The sequence below is a fragment of the Bufo bufo genome, chromosome 5, assembly GCF_905171765.1.
Source record: "Bufo bufo chromosome 5, aBufBuf1.1, whole genome shotgun sequence".
NCBI classification, from domain to species: domain Eukaryota; kingdom Metazoa; phylum Chordata; class Amphibia; order Anura; family Bufonidae; genus Bufo; species Bufo bufo.
Genome location: NC_053393.1, coordinates 557,574,148 through 557,596,642, shown reverse-complemented (window position 1 = coordinate 557,596,642; position 22,495 = coordinate 557,574,148). Strand labels below are relative to the sequence as shown.

General features: G+C 45.1%; 1 protein-coding gene across 1 annotated transcript in view; it reads left to right on the top strand.

The window, feature by feature from the left end:
- The window catches only part of LOC121002652 (zinc finger protein 850-like), a 78,153-nt gene that overhangs the window by 34,568 nt on the left and 21,090 nt on the right, over window positions 1-22,495 (top strand). The window contains exons 7-12 of the mRNA XM_040434086.1: window positions 9,462-9,512; window positions 11,167-12,319; window positions 14,021-14,156; window positions 14,928-15,020; window positions 15,501-15,743; window positions 20,260-20,392. Coding sequence (XP_040290020.1) covers window positions 9,462-9,512; window positions 11,167-12,319; window positions 14,021-14,156; window positions 14,928-15,020; window positions 15,501-15,743; window positions 20,260-20,392 — 1,809 coding nt within the window. The remainder of the gene's footprint in view (window positions 1-9,461; window positions 9,513-11,166; window positions 12,320-14,020; window positions 14,157-14,927; window positions 15,021-15,500; window positions 15,744-20,259; window positions 20,393-22,495) is intronic.

Below are 22,495 nucleotides of genomic sequence, written 5' to 3'. Positions count from 1 at the left end.
GGTTCGCCACTTTATGGTGACGCTGCATATGTTGACGCAGGGCTATGGTGCCAACATTGTCACCCTGGCCACGCTTCACCTTCTGCCCACAGATTCTACATATGGCCATGTTCACCTCTTCCAGCGGCTTAACAAAAAACTGCCACACTGCCAAGTAGGTGATTTTACCCCCAACACTCCGCACTGACTGCCTGCTACGGATGCTGCTTCTGCGAACCCCTGCACCACTACTTTCCGGGCAGGTAGGCTCCTGCGAAGCGGGTGGTCTACCCCGGGCATGTTTGGCTCCCGACCTCCCACTGCTGCCACCCTGCTGACTCCCGGCCACGCTAGCGACTTTCTGGCTCCGCCGCTGCCTCACGGACAAGCTGCCACTCTCTTCGCCCGATGATGATGAAGGCCCTAAATCACCCAGCTCCCAAATGAGATCAGCTATATCATCATCATCATCGAGTACTGTCTGCACATCACTGATGTCCCCCTCAACGGTCTCTGGGTCAGGAGCCTGACCGCTCGCAACACCAGCTCCCACGCCACTCTCCTCATCATTACTTGCCCGCCTACCGGAGGAAGCAGCAGATGTCTCCTCCACATCTTGGCTGGGCAGTAGCTGCTGACTGTCCTCTAGTAGCTCGTCCTCGCTGTATAGTGGAGCTGAGCCCACAGCATACAATACTTCTCTGATGAAGCCATAGGAGCGAAACCCGGGTCGGGCGGCTAGAGGATATTGGACTTTTTTCATTGATTATTCGCTTGTTTTATCGAAATTCTTGTGAGTATAATAAAATCCTTTTTATACGAACATTGACGGTATTTCACTATAGAAGTGACACTCTTCCTAGGAGCATTGTTTGCATGACGGGACACAGAGTGAACACAGAGGGAGAGAATACCTGACTCTAACTGATGTGTCTTTAACCTGCTTGCACTTGTGAGTATAATTATCGCATGAGTGTAAGATCGATCTAGCGGTATTCACACTATTAGCGCATTTTGGTGTTGCATAGGGTGTAATTTGAAAAATACGTCTGTGGACCCCGGTCTTTTTGTATGGTGATGAGAGGGAATACACCTGGATTCTGAGAGGAGAAAAACGCGCGGTCTCATCCATTTATCTATGCTGAATGTGAACTGAACCCACATCACTTTGGAGACTCGCTGCATGTTCCATCTAGTAACGGACTGGAAGCAATTTTATTGTATATATAATACTTCTCTGGCTGAGGGAACAGAAAAGGACAGAGGCAGGTTGAGGACAGGTGAGGGCACAGTGTCTGCTCCCGGGCCATGCCAACTAAGGGTTGCGCCGGACGAACCCACCGACTCTTGGCTGGAGGTGTCTGCTGTCACTTGGGCCGAAGTGGATGACCGAGTCAACCGTTCAAGAACCGCTGGGTTTCTGGTCAAGACACGACGCTTGATGACACTGGGAGCTCAGGCCTCTCGCTGCGACTCCTGCTGCTATGGCCCCTTACTCTGCTGCGACCTCTGCCTGCGCCAGAAACCTTTAGGCCTCTGCCCCTCCCCTGTGCAGGGCCTGGCACTTCTCTGTCTGACATACTGTTAGATCAAATAAATTAAATAAAAAGGAAATTAAAACACCCAAGAAAAGTCTGCAATTTTCTCACTTCACCACACAACGGCTAGTCAGCCTCTTTTTTTCCACTAATACAGTACACGCTACAAAAGGCTTTAGAATATATAACTGCAACGATGAACAGCAAATATATTATACTTTTGCCACTAATACATGACAAAAAGGGCTTTAGAACAGATATTCGTGCATCACTGAACGGCAAATATATATTTTTTTTGCCACTAATACAGGCTAAAAAGGGCTGCAGTTTTCGCACTTCACCACACAACGGCTTATAAGCCCTTTTCCCACTAATAAAAGCCAAAAAAAGCTTTAGAACATATAACTGCACCGCACAAGGGCAAATAAGACGTAGATATATTTCCCTGTAATAACCCCTGTTAATGGCTGTATCACACAGCACTTGCTCCCCAATAACAAGAACGGTTTGCTGGAATTACAGAGTTATATAATGGTAATGTGGGTCCGCAGCCAGTGCAGCAAGGTGTAATAGGATTGTTCCTATTACCAGGCTGTTACCTCCCCGACTGAACCCTGTTCTACATACTCACCTAAAGAATTATTAAGAACACCTGTTCTATTTCTCATTAATGCAATTATCTAGTCAACCAATCACACGGCAGCTGCTTCAATGCATTTAGGGGGGTGGTCCTGCTCAAGACAATCTCCTGAACTCCAAACTGAATGTCAGAATGGGAAAGAAAGGTGATTTAAGCAATTCTGAGCGTGGCATGGTTGTTGGTGCCAGACGGGCCGGTCTGAGTATTTCACAATCTGCTCAGTTACTGGGATTTTCACGCACAACCATTTCTAGGGTTTACAAAGAATGGTGTGAAAAGGGAAAAACATCCAGTATGCGGCAGTCCTGTGGGCGAAAATGCCTTGTGGATGCACCATGTCACAAAGCTCCAATCATTTCACATTGGTTTCTTGAACATGACAATGAGTTCACTGTACTAAAATGGCCCCACAGTCACCAGATCTCAACCCAATAGAGCATCTTTGGGATGTGGTGGAACGGGAGCTTCGTGCCCTGGATGTGCATCCCTCAAATCTCCATCAACTGCAAGATGCTATCCTATCAATATGGGCCAACATTTCTAAAGAATGCTATCAGCACCTTGTGGAATCAATGCCACGTAGAATTAAGGCAGTTCTGAAGGCAATAGGGGGTCCAACACCGTATTAGTATGGGGGCACTAATAATTCTTTAGGTGAGTGTAAATACTGTGAAATGATGCCTCCCTTTCCCTGAACTTCTATTCAGCAAAAAAAGTTTCCAAGTCTTTTTTCTAGCACTGTCCCTAGCGCCTGCTGACATCTCTCCCTGCACTAAGTACACTGGAAAATCGCTGAATCTAAGATGGCTGAGGCTACTTATAGGGCTGTAACATCACAGGGCTGATTGGCTGCATGCATGGCATTATGGGTGATCCCGCCTTCCCAGAGTTCTTTGCTCCATATCTACGTGCAGCAGCCATTTTAGGAAAAATATTTCGGTGCAAATCTAATAAAACATGAAATTCGGATCAAATAACACTTTGTCAACTTTGATTCGCTCATCTCTAGAGCAGACTTTATACAGTGATCCAAATACAGTAATGCTTGATCAGTCTCTGCAACTCAGCAATCACACTTGATTGAGTTGAGGACCAGTGATGGTCAGTTCGCAGTGTTCGCCAATGCGGTCACCGGGAGCAGGCAGTTCCGAGAACAGCCCGATGAAGGCCCCCGGCGGCTGTTCTCGGATCTGTCTGCTCCCGGTGACTGCATTTGATTTCGGACCGTCACAGGTAAGGGCTTACCTGTGCATCGCCGGAACGGGTGAGTCTACCTTACTAAAGATGGCAGCCCGCATGTGTTCGTTGGCGAACACTATGAACTGACCATCACTGTTGAGAACAACTTCAGAACAATGTTGTGCTTAGACTTTCCATATACTAAATATGCTTTTCTTGGGATGTCGTTGTAGGCTACTCCTGTCTCTGGCTGGTTCTGTCACTCTACTGCAAATACTCTACACTGGAACCATGAGACCAGAACTTCTCTAGTGGCTCTGGTTCTCCACTCTGGCCGCTTTGGTCCCCAGGCTTGGCATCTGATTGAGTTACACACAAGCGCACACACTGGAGCAGTATTCCCTGCCCACTTCCTCTAAAGACTAATTCTCCTTCCCTGGCTGTCCTCGCCAAGGATTTGGAGCCCCCTGCTGGAGTTACATGTTATAGCAGCGTCTCTGTGTGTGGTATATTTGGGAGGGGTACATCTGTTCATCCCGATCAATAATGGATGCTGAATCATTTTTCCCAATATAACATTGCTGCTGACTATAAAGTGATTAGAGTTAGGAAATGCCTTAATTGTTTCTGCACATTATATCCCAGTGTTGATCGGAAGGCTTGGATTGTCACCTTTTCTTCTTCCTTTAATGGACCCTCATTTAGCTGGACTGTATAGAGATGTGCGAACCTGTCAAGGTTCGGTTTAGGTTCGCTGAATTTTTTTTTTAAAGTTTGGTCGGGCTGAACCAAATTGGCTCCAATTGCCATGGAAATTGGTATATAACCTCCTCTAGTCTCCTAGGAGTCAGCATTTTTAGGAAAACATGTTATTTCTTTTATTAACATTTTATGAATTTCTGCTTTTTCTACCCTGAACATCCCCCTTCCCCCAAGCTCTGGAATGCAATGCCAGCAATAGTAAATGATGTCTGACGCTGACTTACATAGCTATAGGGAAAAGCACGTATGACGGCGTTATCATACAGCATGTTTAATATCGCACCGCTCCGGGACAAGTCTTCTGCTTCTTCATATTCCAAAGATTCCAAAAATTGTCCCTTATCGAGAGTAGATAATGTTTAACCACACACACTGTTATGGGATAAAAATAAATAAATTCTAAAGTGGCTTGTTGGGGGACCAAGGAGCACATTTATTACGACTAGCGTATTAGATGCTGGTCTTAATAAGCCCCTGCGCTGGTGGTGGATCTGCCGCAGTTATGTAGAGGCTCTCTCCATCGCCGCTTCCTTGCTGTCTTATATTTAGACGATTTTCTACGCCTAAAACAGGCCTAGAAAATGGTGAACACCACACCCACTTTTTTAGACCTGGTGTGAGCAGGGAGAAGTTGCCAATTGCGGTGCAAATTTATGTGTATTTCTGTTTCCTAAATGACTCGCACAAGTGCTGATTGTCGGAAGAAAAAGTGACTCATTGTGAACGAGCCTAAAAAAATATCCCTTTTAATTGGGAACAGCAGCAATGCAGTGTGGATGTGGAGAGGGAAGGTGGGCGTAGTAGTATTGATAATGGTAGTAGTAGATAGTAGTGGTAATAGTAGCAGCAGTGCAGTTTGGATGTGGAGAGGGGAGGGTAATAAGAAGCATGTGGAGGCAATAGTAGCAGAAGCAGCATAGCCTGGAACATACAAGGCATATGTCGGCTGTCTATGGGTAGTGGTAGTAGATGTGTAGCTATAATAGCAGTGGTAGTAGGGGAGAAGCAACGAGGAGCAGCAGCCATATAATACATGTTGGCCAGCAGGCAGCAGCAGCCTTACAGAACATGATAGTCGGCAGGCTGCAGCAGTGGCATGATGGAGGCAGCAACAGTTGTACAGAACATGATAGTAGGCAGCCGCAGTGGCATGATGGAGGCAGCAGCTGTCCAAAACATGATGGCAGCAACAGTGGCAAGATGTGGCACCACCAGCAAGGCCAGATACATTCATCGGCTTCAACCGGAGAAATGTGAAAATCCTCCCGAATCCAGGCTTGATTCATTTTAAGATACAGTCCCTGACAAAAGTCTTACGCTTGTGTACAAATTGACCTGAAGTGCCGCTAAAATATATTTCTAATCAAGATTTTGTTACAAGAAATGGGTCATTTTAATCCCAACAGCTTTTGTAACAATGTTTCAGTGCAAAACGAAACTGACAAAAAGTATTCTAATATTCACAATATTCATTTTAACATGATAAAGCCCATTGAGTCAATTTTTGCCAAGACATAAGTGTTGTCGCCTTGTCATATGAGCTTCACCTGTGACTAATAATGGATCAATTAGGTCTCAGGTGTGTATAAAAAGAACCCCAGTACACTAGACCTTCACATCAACTGCACCTAGACCTCTGCAAACATGCCTAAGATTCACCCGGAGACTAAAGTGTTGATTATCAAGAGGCTGAAGACCAGATCCACTGCTGATGTGGCAGACACCTTCAATGTGTCTCAGTGTCAAGTTCAGAGGATAAAAGATTTGAAGAGACTGGAGACGTTTTGGACAAGGCCAGGTCAGGCCAACCCCACAAGACAACTGCTCAAGAGGACCGTTTGTTGTCTCGAAAATCCAAGGCCAGCCCATTTTCCACTGCAGCAGAGCTCCACGAGACCTGGTCACCTGAAGTCCCTGTGTCAACCAGAACAGTTTGTTGGATTCTGTCTCGAAATGGCTTCCATGGTCGAATCATTAGCCAGCACTAAACAAAAGACAATTGAAAAACCGTGTGGCATTTGCCAAGGCCCACAGCCTGCTAAAAGGATGGACGCTGGAAAAGTGGCAGAAGGTGGATTTTTCAGATGAATCTTCTGTTGAATTACACCACAGTCACCGCAAATATTGCAGGAGACCTACTGGAACCCGCATGGAGCCGAGATTTACCCAGAAAACAGTGAAGTTTGGTGGAGGCAAAATCATGGTCTGGGGTTACATCCAGTATGGGGATGTGCGAGGGATCTGCAGGGTGGAAGGCAACATCAATAGTCTAAAATACCAAGAAATCTTAGCTACAGCATGCAAGACTGTTTGTTTTCTTTGCTATTCCTGATGACTTCATCAATAAATTGTATGAATCCTTGCCAAACTGCATGGATGCTGTCCTTCAAGCTCATGGAAGTCATACAAGATATTACATTTGGATCTCACAGCACCACTACTTAATTTGCTGACATATTTTTGGATTTGCAGTAAAGTTGTTCCATTTCTGTATAGGCGACAAAACTTTTGTCTTGCCAAAATTTGACCTTTCTGTCTTGATTAAATGATAAATCTTTTTTCAGTGAAACTAATTTATTTCAGTGCATTAAACATCATTTGGGAGGGCTTTAGCTTTTCATATGAGCTATTTCTAACACCAATTGATTAATTAAAAGTCAGGTTAATAGGAGTTTCTACAAAATAGAGAAGCGACAAGACTTTTGTCAGGGACTGTAAGTGATGTTTTGGACACTGGCGGAGGTCAACTTGGTCCATTTTGGTGTCACCATCCCTCTGTGGTTCTGAAAGCCCTCTCCGAGATGACTGTGGGATGGGCAAGAAAGAAAGGAGATTGTTCTGTGCCAGTTTGGGCCACTGTTCCAGTCTGCCTGCCCAGAAATCCATGGGGTCATGGAACAGGGTATTAATACTACTAGTGTCCGTAAGGACTAATTTACACCCCTTGTTCCTACACTATTATTGCACTAAGACTTAACTTTTAATTTGTTTTCTATGAATAAACAGTTGTTAAAAAAGTGATTTTAAAACTCTAGCTAGTCACTCGGTTTACTCTATCCAGTATTACTGTATATCCCTGCTATTCATTCATATCCAGGATGGATACATTGTTTCCTTACTGGCTGCGTGCTGCCAGGTTCCATCGGGTACAATGTTTCAAATTGAGCTATTCTATCTGTTTCGGCTAAATTCTTCTAAATGCAGTTCATAGTGGCTGCACCAAGTGCTTGCTATGTTAAAACTAATAAGCGGCACTGCCCCCCGACATGTTTCGCCGAGTACCGACGTCTTCAGGGGTTAGGTCAGTATTTGAGCTTGCTCGTTTATCGGCAAATTATATAGCCTCTGTTGACATGTCATCAGTGATGACATATACAGACTCCGACAAATAGAAGAGGACCGAAATAGGTAAGAGATGACGAAAGAGGGGAAGTTCTCCACTGCCACCAATGATATTGGAGGTTCCCTGACGTCACACGTTCCTATTGGACATGATGTGGATAGGCCCCCACTTGTCTGACCCAGACATGTCAACAGAGGCTATATAATTTGCCGATAAACAAGCGTGCTCAAACACTGCCCTAACCCCTGAAGACGCCGGTACTCGGCGAAACATGTCGGGGGGCAGCGCCACTTATTAGTTTTAACATAGCAAGCACTCGGTGCAGCCACTATGAACTGCATTTAGAAGAATTTAGCCGGAACAGATAGAATAGCTCAATTTGGAACATTGTACCCGATGGAAACGGGCAGCGCACAGCCAGTAGGGAAACAATGTGACTAGCTAGAGTTTTAAAATCACTTTTTTAACAACTGTTTATTAATAGAAAACAAATTAAAAGTTAAGACTTAGTGCAATAATAGTGTAGGAACAAGTGGTGTAAATTAGTCCTTACGGACACTAGTAGTATTAATACAATAAGTATAAACACAGTTTCCTCCACCATAGGGGAAAATTAGTGAGTTATTGAAATGGAACAGGGTATGCACTGTAGGTAGGCCTAAACCTGGGTGTTGAGGCGGTGGGTCTCGGCTTGCTGATTGGCCTCAGCCTGGCGCGGCATGTGAAAAGGCCTTTGCTGAGCAGACTGTACTGGCTGCTATGGCTTCTGCTGCTTGTGGCGGTGGGAGGGTGGTGAGTGTGCAGGGGCAGAGAGGGCCTCCCTTTCAGACACGATGGCGTCAGGCGCCTGCTCACCGAAAGCTGCGGCAAGCTGTGTGCAACGTGTTTCCTGGTTATAACGTAATTTGATCTTACTTTCGGAGGGAGGAAAACGTTTCCCAATTTTGCTTTCATAGCGAGTGTCTAAAAGCATGAATATCCGGTAATCATCAGACCGCTTGATGTCAGTGTTACGTCTGTCATGGTAGTAATCAAGCAAGCATACAGGTCACCATTCTGGCCAGCGTGCCCGAGGAGCCAGTTCTTTCCATCTCCGCCCCCCACTGAGTCGATTGGGTGTCCTGGTTGGTGTCACCACCGTCGTCATCATTCTTTGACTCCTCCAACTCTGACTCCTCTTCCTGCTCCAGTGACAGCACCTCCTCCCCCATGGGAGTTTCTCATTGAGGGCACCCAACAGCTACAGGGCGGACAGCAAGATGCGTTAGCCGTTCTTCATCCTCCTCCTTCGTCCTGTTGCTTGAGCGACAGTCTCTCTTCAAAAATACATTTGAGGGGGATGAGGGACAACTGCAGTATAACTGGCATGAGCTGCCACTGCCCGACCTGGAAACCACACATGCTTCCTGCTGCTGAGGCAGTCTGGTGAATGACTAAATTGTTCACGGCTTTCCACTGCTCGTACAGACGCTTGAGCATGTGCAGTGTCGAATTCAAGCAAGTTGGAACGTTGCAGATAAGGTGGTGTAGCTGCAGGCCATTCTGACGCAAGTCCAGGAGAGCGTTCCTCACTACGTAAGAATGGCTGAAAAGCGGGACCGTCTCCTGGACATTTCCAGCACCTTGTGGCAAGCCACAGCCAGTGCGATGTTTGCTTCTCGATGTACTTTAGCGACTGCTCGCCTCTGTGGCTACTCTTGCCCAGACCGATCAGCTGCAAACATGGCGTGGCATCGCTTGATGAGACGTGTGATAGCGACGCTGTGCCCTACTGCTGGGAAGCTTATGTGCCCCCTTCCTAAAGACTGTATTTTTGCTAAAAATGGCAAAAAGAAAAATAATATCCTTGCAGGTGGCTACTTTTGATGTTCTGCTACAACTGTTATAAGGCATTAATTGCACCTGGAAGCTTTTCCTGCCTCCCTATTCTACACACAATTATTCTTCTTTGTAATTCTAGCCTTTCCTTCATAAGCTCACCCCCCCTTCATTGACTGATTTATTTTTTATTTGCACTCAGGGGAGATGCGGAGACAGTGCAATCAAGAACGAAACCGGCGGCAAGGACCAGGTAAGAGAACCAGAGGTTCTCCGGGAATTAAGAAAATGAGAATGCTTAAATATGACTATTATAAATATATTCTCAAATACCTTTCATTAGTTACAGTATAATGGCTTGTTTTGTCTGGGGAGCGATCGTTAGGAGAATTAAAATGGCCGCCGTCCTATTAATACACACAGAACCTGTCCTAATCACACAGAAGGATAAGTTACTTCAGAGCACTGAGGTAAAGAGCTGCCTCATCCTCCTCTCTGCTCTGCTGGTCAGGGATTATGGTCCTGAATACAGATGATAAGACAGTAACTTGTCCTGCAGTGTGATTAGGACAGGTTCTGTGTGTAGTAATCGGACGGTAGCTATTTTAATTCTCCTAATGATCGCTCCCCGGACAAAACGAGACGTTATAACTAATGAAAGATATTTGGGAATGTGTTTATAATAAAGTAATAGTTAAGTATTTTCATTTTCTTAATTCCCCGAGGACCCCTTCAAGTCCCAAAACAGGCCACTCACTTAAGCAGTCAATGACAACCTGCTACAATTTCCGACTACCATTCTGCTCCCCCAACTCATCCTCTAGTAGTCCCCTTGCTGACACCTCGTGGAGCACATTAGCGGGGGCATAGTAAGGGTCTGACATGTAGCATATAGAATGCACCATATAGTGATCTACAGGGAAGTGGTAGCGGTCACCCATGGCTTGTCGAGGGCATTGGTGACAATGGTTTGAGAGATCTCCCAGTGCCCCCTTATTAGTGATGCTGCCACAATTATTTACTTATAATTCCTGATTCTCACGTGCAGTTATGTGTTGTCTTTAATAAACATCTGACAGCAGGATCAACCCCATTATACCAGCCTTACTGCTGGACCATACTGAGTGAAATGACCCCTATTGTTAAAATGCTTTGCCTGGTTTTTGAGAAATCTGCAGTAGATGTCATATGCTAATGAGGTGTTCAGTGCACTGAGGGCTGGGTTTAGCCCTTCAGAGCTCTACATCCCCACTGCCCCCTGTCACTCCCTCCTCCCTTTGATTGACAGGACCAGGCATCCAAATTATCATCCTGCCTGGCCCTTTAGTCTTGTATATGATACACATAATACTTTACAGATTTCTCAAAAACTGGGTAAGGGATTTGAGCAAGAGAGCAGTCGTTTCACTCAGTGTGATCAACTCTAACAAGCAATGTGCCTGGTTTAATAGGGTTGATCCTGCTGACATATGATTTTATGCTGATTATTGTATCCAAAGGCAAGACTAGATTCTAATAGAGAATGATAATCCATCCTTACACTGGCTCCATAGCCATCGCTTCCTTATACATTACTGCACTGTTCCTCTCCACTGTGCATGTAGCTGTCGGGAAGACGGGCACCACCTAATAGCCGCAGGTCCGTTTATGATTCTTTACTGTTGTCGGCTTCAACACAGAAGTGGAAAACTGCAAGAGAACAGCCTGGGGGCCGCCATGATGCTCTAGAGGTCCCTGCTCTCAGGTCTAATGTTATTGATCTGCTCTGCGCCAGTGTCTTAGTCAGTTATGAACTTTTCTGTCTGCCTTCAATTTGTACGGAATGTGTTTTATATTTATAAAATATCAATGTCATATACAAAATTCTATAATTTAAAAATAATTTAAAACATTTGTATTCTTGGCAGGTGATCGGATATCTTCAGATTATAATGGAGAAGATCCGGGTGTCGCATTACATACATATGAAGAACGTGCCATTATCCCAGATGTACTCTTGGACCTTCACAGCAAAAACCTATCCTCTAAAGTTTTAAAACAAATCCGATCTTCTGATTCATCACAGACTCTTACACAGAAAAGAAGTCACAGAAGGGATGCGGGAGCCCAAAGAGCTCAGAAAGGGAAGAAGTCGCATTCATGTTCAGAATGTGGCAAGTGTTTTATTAAGAAATCAAATTTTGAGATCCATCAGAGAATTCACACAGGGGAGAAGCCGTTTTCATGCTCAGAATGTGGGAAACAATTTACTCACAAATCAACTTTTGAGAACCACCAGAGACGTCACACAGGGGAGAAGTTGTATTCATGTTCCAAATGTGGGAAATGTTTTACTAAGAAATCATATTTTGAGACCCATCAGAGAAGTCACACAGAAGATAAAACGTTTTCATGTTCAGAATGTAAGAGATATTTTACTCACAAATCATCTCTTGAGAGGCATCAGAGAGTTCACACAGGGAAGAAGCTGCATTCATGTTCAGAATGTGGGAAATGTTTTACAAAAAAATCTAATTTTGCGACCCATCAGAGAATTCACACAGGGGAGAAGCCGTTTCCATGCTCAGAATGTGGGAAACATTTTTCTCACAAATCAACTCTTGAGGTCCATCAGAGAATTCACACAGGGGAGAAGCCGTATTCATGTTCAGAATGTGGGAAATGTTTTACCCAGAGTTCACGTCTTGTTAGACATCAGAGAATTCACACAGGAGAGAAGCTCCCCTGTTCAGAATGTGGAAAATGGTTTACTGACAAATCAAATCTTGAGAGACATCAGAGAATTCACACAGGGGAGAAACCGTATTTATGTTCAGAATGTGGGAAATGTTTTTGCCTGAAATCAGAACTTCTTTTGCATAGGAGATTTCACACTGGAGAGAAGCCATTTTCGTGTAAAGAATGTGGGAAATGTTTTACTCAGCAATCAGCCCTTGTTAGACATCAGAGAACTCACACAGGAGAGAAGCCGTATTCATGTTTACAATGTGGGAAATATTTTACTCGGAAATCAGTTGTTCTTAAACATCAGAGAATTCACACAAGGGACAACCAGTTCTAGCTCCTTCTCAAAATTCACCATACATGTATTATAAATGTATTTAAAGATGACATCTGCTCAAGAGATAATCAAGTGCCATAGCTGGTGGATGTATGCTGTTTTACACAGCAGATACCCACTGGCAGTGTCCATAATTAAAAACAACTCTACACTTAACCCCTCAGATGCCATGGTCAGTTTGTCACCATAGAATCTGAGCCGTACAGCCCCCTATGACAATATTGTGGAATCATTTGGTTGCTAAAGCATCTGATACCTTGTGAAGGTTCCTAGGCTTGTTCCTATTGAGCCCTTCCTGTGGCAGGAGTTAATAGGAACACAGTGATGATAAACCATTGCAGTCTGATTGCAATCTAATGATCGAATGTTCAAGTCCACTAGTGGGGGCCAAAAATAAAGTTGCAAAATATAAATAAATCTATATTTATATATAATAAATACGAGAACCAAAAGAATTAGGAATTTAAATCACCCCCTTTTACCCTTGTTACGTAAAAATTAATTAAAAGAAATGAAAATTATTGGTATCGCTGTATCTGAAAATACACAAATTTTTTAAATAAAAGTTTATTCTTTGTACAATAAGCGCTGTAATGTAGTTGGTAAGACTAAAAAAAAAGACCATCGTTCAGCCTATTGTTCTGCAAAGTTGATCAAGAAGAAGGCAAGAAAACCCTCACGATTTAGAAGCCAACTTTCCTCATTTTGGGGAAAAGCATTCCTACCCAACTCCACTCAGCCATCAGAATAACTCCCTGGATCAACAACCGTTCTCCAGAAATCTAATAACTATAACCTGTAATATTACACTCCAGAAATACATCCAGGCGCCTCTTCACAACCTCTGGCAGAGAGCTCCACAGTCTCCCTGCTCTTACATTAAAGAACCCCCTTCTGTGTTGATGGAGAAACCTTTCCATTAGACGCAGACACTACATTAGGACTTCTGATGGAGAACTATTACCTTATAAGTTACATTGCGTGTTACCAAACATACAGGAGAATACAGCACTACATACCTTTTACTAGGGATGCCCCGATATAATTTTTTTAAGACCGAGTACCGATACTTTTATTTAAGTACTCACTGATACCAATTATAACAGCCGCGCAGTTGCTGAAACAGCTGGAGGCACACTGGTTGGGAATCACTATTATATGCCCATCCCCCCACACCTTATTTTATATTCAATGTTTGAACATGAAATGGAAAGAAATTAACTGAATTCCTCTTCCATTTCATGCACCATACCCACCTGGCTGCTGTAATCCTTCCCATGAGATGCACCAGAGTACTAGGAGGAAGTGGCTTTAAAGGGAACCTGTCACCTGGAAAACACATATTAAACCAACCACAGTACCTTAAAGTATCCCCCAGTGTGTTGCTAATAATGATTTGTCTCCTCATATTTGTTAAAATCGCAGTTTTAATGTCTGTTGGTACCTTCTCCAAGTCGGGTTGGAAGTCAAGGGGGCAGCGGCCTCCTTGCTTCAAGTCACGATAAGCCCGCCCCTTACCCCTCCTCTCTACATTGTGATGGATATCTTGCCGTGACGCTGGGACCTCGCTCTTCTCGCGCATGCGCCGTGCGCTGCCTGTTACAGCACGATCCCAGCTCCCTCACTCACCGCCTTCATTTTGCAGACCACGCATGCACCGTTCAGTTCCATCGCGCCCGGCCGTCGCTTCTCGTCCTTAGCGTGGGCGTGATCACTGGCTTGTGTTCTCCAGCACCTGAAGCCAGTGATCACTCTCACGCTAAAGACGAGAAGCGACGGCCGGGCGCGAGCGCGATGGAACTGAACGGCACATGGGTAGTCTGCAAAATGAAGGCGGTGAGTGAGGGAGCCGGAATCACTGCAAGATGTCATCTGGGATGATAATATGGGACCCGCCGCTGCACGGCCATCAGGTATTGGCAGTGGTATCGGCGACATTTGCACGAGTACAAGTACTCGTGCAAATGTCCGGTATCGATACTGGCATCGGTATCGGGGAATTCCTACCTTTTACGTCCAGTGACCTCTCCTATGATGTTCTCTTTAATCATCTTTTCCATTAAGGCCAGACCACCATGATGACTTCTTTCTGCCATGTCTTATCTCTGCAGAGTTTATCACACAAACATCTTGGGTTCCTACGTTCCTTCATCCTCTCCACCTTCTGCACATCCCATTCTGCCACCCCAATACTGTGCTTGCTGTGTTCCCCAATACCGTTCTGCAGAAACAGCCCCCCCCCCCCCCCTGAAAATACTATGCCACACAAATTCAATAATTATTGCCACACAGTGCATTCAAAAATAATTGTTTGGGGGTGGTGAAGCCTTACTGTGATGGCTGTCTGAGTAGAAAAGCTCCATCAGCCATTAGAAGTGAGCAAACACCCTCCAAATGGTTAAAATCGCCCCAGGGACTTGCTTGATACCCCTAAATAACATGAAATGCAGACTGACTGGGATAAATTCCTCCACAAGGAGGTGGCTCCTAGCTCTGGTAAAGATGGTGATGCTTCTCAACTGGAAGCCAGAAGATGACTGATGGCGCGACAGGAGCCACTCCAATGTCTCTGGAAGGTGATACCTAATATCTCCTTCCTTTCTTAAGAAAACTCTCTTACAAGCATTGAATCCAGGTATAAAGAACTTGTGCGAGGTTAAGGCTGACATTAGGCACATTGATCAGAGAGTGGAGAACATGGTCAGAGATTCCTTTAGCTTTTGTGACTCTGTGGGCCACAGGCTTTGGGTACAGGATACACATTTGAGTAGGGCATTTATGCTCATTGAGGATATGGGGTCGCTTTTCAACAGTATGTGGAAGTTTGTCCGCCCCTGCCCAAATGTATATGGAATATCGTGAATAATAAAGGAAAGTGATTCTACGGTGGTGAGTGCCGCCTACTATTTTCTACTACTTTTTGGACTCATTGAGGATATGGAGAATTGCAGGCCGGAGAAAAAAAATCATTAAGGCACACCCAAAACATGCTGACAAATCCCTGCAAGCTGTAGCTTTAGATATCTTTTCTGTGCTGCTGGGTGCTTCGAATGTAGTCATAGTGGGGATACCTCAGGCCCTCAGACCTAGACCTAAGAACACCATTCTATCCATCTCTATCAAGATATCGCTGCTACCACTCTGGTGAACAGGCGCCTCATGCATCCTCTTCTCATAAAGCTGTATGAGCTTAAACTCCAGTACCACTGGCTATATCCTTTCGCCCTACCTGTGACCAAATATGGTCAAAAAATTGCCATTCACATCCTTAATGACTTGTCGGAGACCTGGGAGAAGCTTGAAATATCACTTTTTGAAATCCCATCTTGGATGCCTACCCAGGAAGATCTGAAGCTGACTATCTTACCTCGTTTTGGCTCCTGGTCAGTTCATACTAAGGCAAAGTCTCCCAAGGCCAAGATGGCAAAGACCAGACCCCTAATGGACACTGACATTTGAGTATCTTGAGGGTGTGGGAGACTATATTACAACGGGTCTCTCCAATGTGCTGCATTCTGAGCTAGTCTCTGTAATTGGGCTCCTATGCTTAGGTTAAACATTTCCCTGTAATGTATATACTGTTTTAAATCCAGTTTTAGATGTTCAGCAAGCCTTGCACACTGGTAGCCATTGCAGATGCCAATCAGGCTGAAACTAGTTGCAGTACAGGGCTTTTCTTTTTCATAGTTTTCTCTCTCCGTTTCTGTGTTTTTTCCACTTTTCCTTATTCTGTATGCTCATATGTACTTTTGTATCTCTGGCTGGGATCAGCGCTGAGCGTCAACACCCCAACGGCTAGACTTAAGATAAATGGCACCGTTTATTTGCCCTTTTTTTTGCAATTGTTCTCCTCCTTCATTTTGAAAAAGAGGAAGCCTAGGTTTCTTTTCCATTTCCTGTCACACGAAAAAAAGTGAGCGGGGACCTAGGCCTCCTAGATGTAGAAGATTATTATCAGACAGTCCAACTCCAAAGGAGGTTGGATATTGCTTTGCATAGTAAAATCACTCTGGCTCCCTAAACCAGCAAAAATTACCCTAGTTTCTAATCCCCTTCTCAACGGTCCCCTGTCTGGTCTCTCTTGACTAGGTCACAGCAAGTGTTCCGGTCTCCCTCGCCCTTGACCCCAGCTTCACTGCTACCTCCTCTAATGAGTATAGATACTACATGGGTTGGTGATCTTTGGAACCACCTCTCTAAGCATACAATAGCGGACCTGCTACCCTTGCATAGTATTCCTGCTGCCGAACTACTCCCTCCGTTTCTCAATTACATACTTGTCATATTCAGCATATCTGTAAGCGTTTATTAGCTCTGGCTTAAGAAATTAAAGCTCACATCCAGTCATCAGATATCTCTACTCTATTCTAAGCTGTTGATACAGAATGCTCCTTCTGATCCAGCTTTTCTAGGTCTCTGGGAGGTGGAATTAGGGTTTAGTTTATCATCAGATGAGAAAACCTTTGTGCTTAAGAATTCACATGGCTTTTTCAAGATGTATAAAGATTCAGGAGAACCTTTACAGGACAGGACACCAGAGTTCTTGCATCAATTAAGGTGCATTTAGATGCTCAAAGGAGCAGCCGATTGTCAGAAAGGAAGCGTATCTCCCAATCAGCTACTCGTTAAGTGGAAGTGAAGCGCCTCATTTACATGCAGCGATCATCTCCACAGTATGAGGACGAGTGATGACTGCCGCTCTCGCTCTTTCCATTACAAAATCATTGTTTAGAACCTTCATTGGGTGATCGGCGTCAACTTTAGATGGGCAGATTATCAAGAACGAGGGTTTGTGAGAATGTTTGTTCACAATACTCAGTCTGAACATTGTGCCGTGTAAATCCACCTTCTATTGCACAATGGTTAGACAAGGTCAGCCAAATTTGTTGCCTAGAGGAGTTAACTAGCTGGCAAGACCACACTCATAACCAATTTATGCGAATCTGGTAGCCTGGGTTACAGCATTGCCTCAAAGGGAGATAAGCCATTGTTCTCGTATAGCCAGTTCTATTTCCCTGGATGCCTGTACTTTGGTCTTGCAAACAACTCTCCAACTATGGGTTCAACTTGACTACCCTTCAACCTGCCAAGGCAGGGGCCAGGCTAGGGCAAGTCAGTTTCAGAGAGGAGAATTGGGAGTAAGGGTACGTGAGATGCATCTCCTGCTCTTCCAGGCCATGTGGACCGCAGAATTGACCTAGGGAGATTGCAGGGTCCTAGGCCACAGAGGAATTGCAGGCTACAGCGTATTAGAGTCAACCGATCGATCAAGACTTCATTGCAGAGGTGGTAGGAAACATGTTAAGACACCATCACAATAGCTTAGCACAGGCCTAGCTAGAAGCCTGCATCATTCAGTGGACACCTACAGTCACACATGCCAGAGTAAAGCCATAGGGAAAGGAGTCCAGAGAGAGAGAGACAGCGTGAGCTAGCAAATGTCTGAGTGTCTCTTCTGCCACATCGCTAGATCTGATACCCCATCATCTGGGAAGAGAGAACTGCACTTTGTATGGACTGCTGCTGGATGTGCTGTGGATGTCACTGTTATGGGGGCACTGTGGATGACATTTATGGAGGCGCTGTAGATGTCATTGTTATGGGGGCACTGTAAATGTCACTTATGGGGGAATCTGTGGATGTCACTGTTATGGGGGATCTGTGGATTTCACTGTTATGGGGGATCTGTGGATGTCACTTATGGGAGCACTGTGGATGTCACTGTTATGGGAGCACTGTGGATGTCACTAATGGGGGATCTGTGGATGTCACTGTTATGATGGCGCTGTGGAAGTCACTGTTATGGGGGTGATGTCATAGGTATGATTTCCTTCTTTTGGGGGTTATTAAAATAACCACCCTGCTCCCCGTAGGGCCTGCCATAAACCCCATATCAGAGAATTAGAATCTCCATCCATTTTGTTTATGCCAAAACAGTTGACGGTGGGCAGCCCACCAGTATTTAGAAATCTCAGGGGCAGCTAAACCTCCAGTGGTCTTGGGGGTCAGAAGTATGAGCCAATATATTTTTATTACCCTTTTTCTCGCCCAAATGAAATGAAGGATAGAAGCCTGGATTGCTTTCAAGTTGGACTGTGATAGGAAGTGTTTCAGAGAGAGAATAACTTTGCCGGTTGGTCATCTTGATAGAGGATTTCGGCCAAATAGTGAGTGGTAAAGTATCCCAGCTGTCAAGAATTTAAAAAGTTTTGGGCAAAGTAGTATATGTGGGGTAAGATTTACTCCAGGTAACTGAGAGATCCTGCCAGTGGTAGTGAATATAGTTATTCAAGAAATCCAAAAGACCGTTAGAAATCTTAAGAGACAGGCTTCTGTCTTGGAGGTCTTTACTCCGTATCTGGATAGAGGACCAAACCTCTCAAAGAGAGAATGTAAGTTTGTCAGAGTTGTGTGGAGACTGGTTAGAAAGAGCAATACCTCATCTGCAAAAAGGGACCGATTCAATTCCTTTTTCCTAAGACCCTTTATTATCCGGGTGAAGGCAAATTGTCACCGCTAGGAATTCAAGGTACAAAACATACAAGAGAGTGGAAAGAGATCAACCTCGCCGAAATCCTAAAAGATTGAGACGTGGCGTCTATTTAAGGACTAAACTGAATGTGCCTGTGCGGTCATTAGTCAAACCCTTAAGACGGGGCTCAGTAACCGGAACTCAGTCTGAAGAACAATACATAACCGAGGATGGCCATAGTAACCGGGAGCGCTCAGTGGCCCCAGATATACAGTCACTGAGACAATATATTGAGGGTATTGCTAACCTGTAAGAGGCACTCCACCACCCTCCTTTTTCCTTTTTAACCTGTAAGAGAAAAGATAAGAACACACTCAGTATCTCGGAGAATCATACTGGGAGAGCTGGAGGTCCTCTGATGGCGAACAGAGAAACATCTAAATGGATGTCTAAAGAAGATCTCACAGATGGGGTCCTGGGTGCGAGGAGACTCTGATGAACCTCAAGAAAGTTCTTCCTTTTCAGGTGCTGGTTGCTAGAGCGGTGAAGGTGCCACAGGGGAAGCTATTTCCCAATCCGTGATGTCCAGAATCAATATGTCCAATGCAGAGCAAAAAGGCTGTAAATCTTCTTGACCTGCAGAGAGACTCATCGACCATTCTTGTAAGAGAGAAGGGATAACCCCAGCAGTGCCTGATCTTATCTCTCAATAGTCGGAGTACACGCTAGAGAGATAATAAGAGTGAGAGTACATGCTGCTTTTGTAGTGTGGGGCAGGAGAGATCAGGAAACGCTTGTAATGAGGCACCTGCAGTCAGTAGACCACACAGTACGGACCTTTGCGATTTTTGCTTCTTTTAGCTTGGAGTCATGCACACTGCAGATAATGTCTCTGGGTTGGTCAGAGGACCCTTTGGGGCGCAGGGCAGGGGGGGGGCTGTCAAATTTGATGCTGCATGAAGAGGGTTCTTCAAAACAGAGTTTAAGTCCTTTTTAGCTGTAGCCTTGTAAAATCCCTACAATCTGATGTTATTTTGGCGCCCCCTGTTGTCCCAGTTTTCCAAAACGTTGCATGGCTTCTTTCAAGGCGAGAGATTGTGAGGCCTCTGTCTGCTCTGTTTTTCCTGTGCTCCCTCCAACACATCATCCCTCTCAGCTATAGACTTGAGATCTTGTCTAACTGTAGACATTTCAGCTTTACTTGTCTCCTCACCTCCGAGACAAGTGTCTGGAAGTCATCCTGATTGGGCAGAAGAGTTAAGTATTTCTGTAGGGATTTAGACCCTCGGGTGATGCAGTAATGGTTGAATCAACATCCGCAAGGGAATCTGAGGAGGCACCACACATCTTAAGTAGGTTTAGACAATGATGCGGTTGCACTCAATGAGACTTCTGGCAGAGCTGCCCAATCAGATCATGCAGGAAGCGGGGTGGTTGGCAGTTTTGCCGCTTTGGCCTGCTGTTTAGTTGGCATGGAAGCAAGTGTTGAAGCACAAACCTGAGAGCACATGTTGTCAAGATGGTGGCAGGTCCGGTGGAAGGAGCGTTGCCTTGTTGGTTGAAACTCAGCAGCAAGAAGAGAGGCCGGAAGATGCAGGAGGTTCCACAGAAAAGACATGTCTACAGACCTGAGCCGATTCTGGAGGAAGAGAAGAGTGGACAGGAACCGCGTAATCCAGGTGACTGGACCTGCAGAAGGGAGCATTCCGCCCCCATAAAGAGTAGTTGAAATAAAGATGATATTTGAAGCCAATTCCCTGCTGATGAGAATTTCATGGCGTCCCGGTCACAACTCGTACTGAGGTGAAGACGATGGTGGGAAAGCTGTCCGTGACAGGAAGGAAGATCCGGTGCATCTCAGGCTTTGGGAGAAAAATGCAGTTTGTATTGATGTCAACACCTTGAAAATGTAGTGCAGGAAGCAACGAAGAGAGTAGTGCAGCAGAGCGGTTCTTTACTGAATAAACCAAATGCACACAGGTCAAGACAGTTCTCACATGCAATGGAGCGGCCGATGTTACACAAGTGCTACAGCTCTCACAGCTGCACAGGTAACAGCAGGCAGGAGGCGTGTCTTTGAAGTAGTTGAAGCAATCTTCCATATCTTGCACTTTGCTAGCTGACTCCGGGATGAGCTTCCAGAGGTGGGCAATGTAACCAAGACAGGTGGTTCGCCCTCGCAGCAGGAAAACACTTCTGCTCTAGTAGACAGGTTGCCGTCCTCACAGTACGAGTCCACAACGTTCACCGTGGGATGTGGAAAGATTTATAGAGGTCAAAGCTTTGGTGTGCTCAGGTACTGGAGGCTTCTCCTGAACACGAGTGCCCTAGAGTCTATAGGTCCTGTTAGATTGGGCACTTCTATAGGTCTTTACTTACACCTCTCTCATAGCTGGACTGTTCTCTGTAGATATTCTGGCTCTGTCCCAGGTCCAGGATGAGCTGAGGTTGTCAGCAGCACACATTTGCTTTCTCTCCCTAGCCCTGACTAGGTTGGACTAGCATCTGGCTTACAATGAACTAGTCTCAGCCACACGAGGGAGTCCAGTCAGAGTTCCCGCTCTGACCATGTTCATACATATACAGTAAAGAGAATATACAGATGACATGTTATAGTAGAAGTATGTCATTAACCCGTTGTAGTATAATGTGACTTTCATTTGCAGTATAATCTGACTTTCTGAGCAGGATGTGGCACACCCACTTACTGGTGTGAATCTCCAACTTTTTGAAACAGTCATGAGGTGAATCTAGAGTGAAACTCATTAACATGGGTAATAGAGATGAGCCAATTTCTGGAACTTAGTTTCAGGTCCAATGCTAAAGAAAAGGTTGAAAAATTTGACCTGAATCAAAAGTGCTAAGATTGGCCTGAAAATTGGGGTATAACACTCTGAGGTCTCCGAGGTCACATTTTCCTTTCTCGCCCTTCAAACTCTTCAACACAAAGTCCTCAGCAGTAAACAATGGCTGCTTAATACCACATACTGCGCCCTCACGTTTATTACGTGCCTTACAAGTTAAAAAAAATGACCCCTTACTGAGGTCAGATTCCTGCTGGTATTTCTACACACGTAGTACTGGAAAAACCAGGTGCTTGTTCTGCACAAGCGTCCAAATATTCTCCCTATTTTTGTGGGATGGAGGAACAAGCAGCAGCAGAGCCGTATGGAACCTAAACGACAAGGCAGGAGATGTGCAACTCTGTAGGGGTAGTAGTAGTGGCACCAGGGGGTATAGAGCTACAGTATAGAATATAATGGACAGCAGCGTTATAAATAACAGCAATGGAAGATCTAGTCACTGTCATAACGAGTGTGGAGGAAACTAATGGGGCATTAATACTGTGGGGGCGGCGCTAAGGGTCATTACTACTGTGGTGGGAGGCACTAGGGGGCATTACTACTGTGGGGAGGAGGCACTAAGGGACATTAATACTGTGGGGGCGGCACTAAGGGGCATTACTACTGTGGTGGGAGGCACTAAGGGGCATTAATACTGTGGGGGCGGTACTAGGGGGCATTACTACTGTGGTGGGAAACACTAAGGGGCATTAATACGGGACATTAATACTGTGAGGGGGGGAGGCACTAAGGGGCATTAATACTGTGTGGGGAGGCACTAAGGGGCATTAATACTGTGGCGGGGAGGCACTAAGGGGCATTAATACTGTGGCGGGGAGGCACTAAGGGGCATTAATACT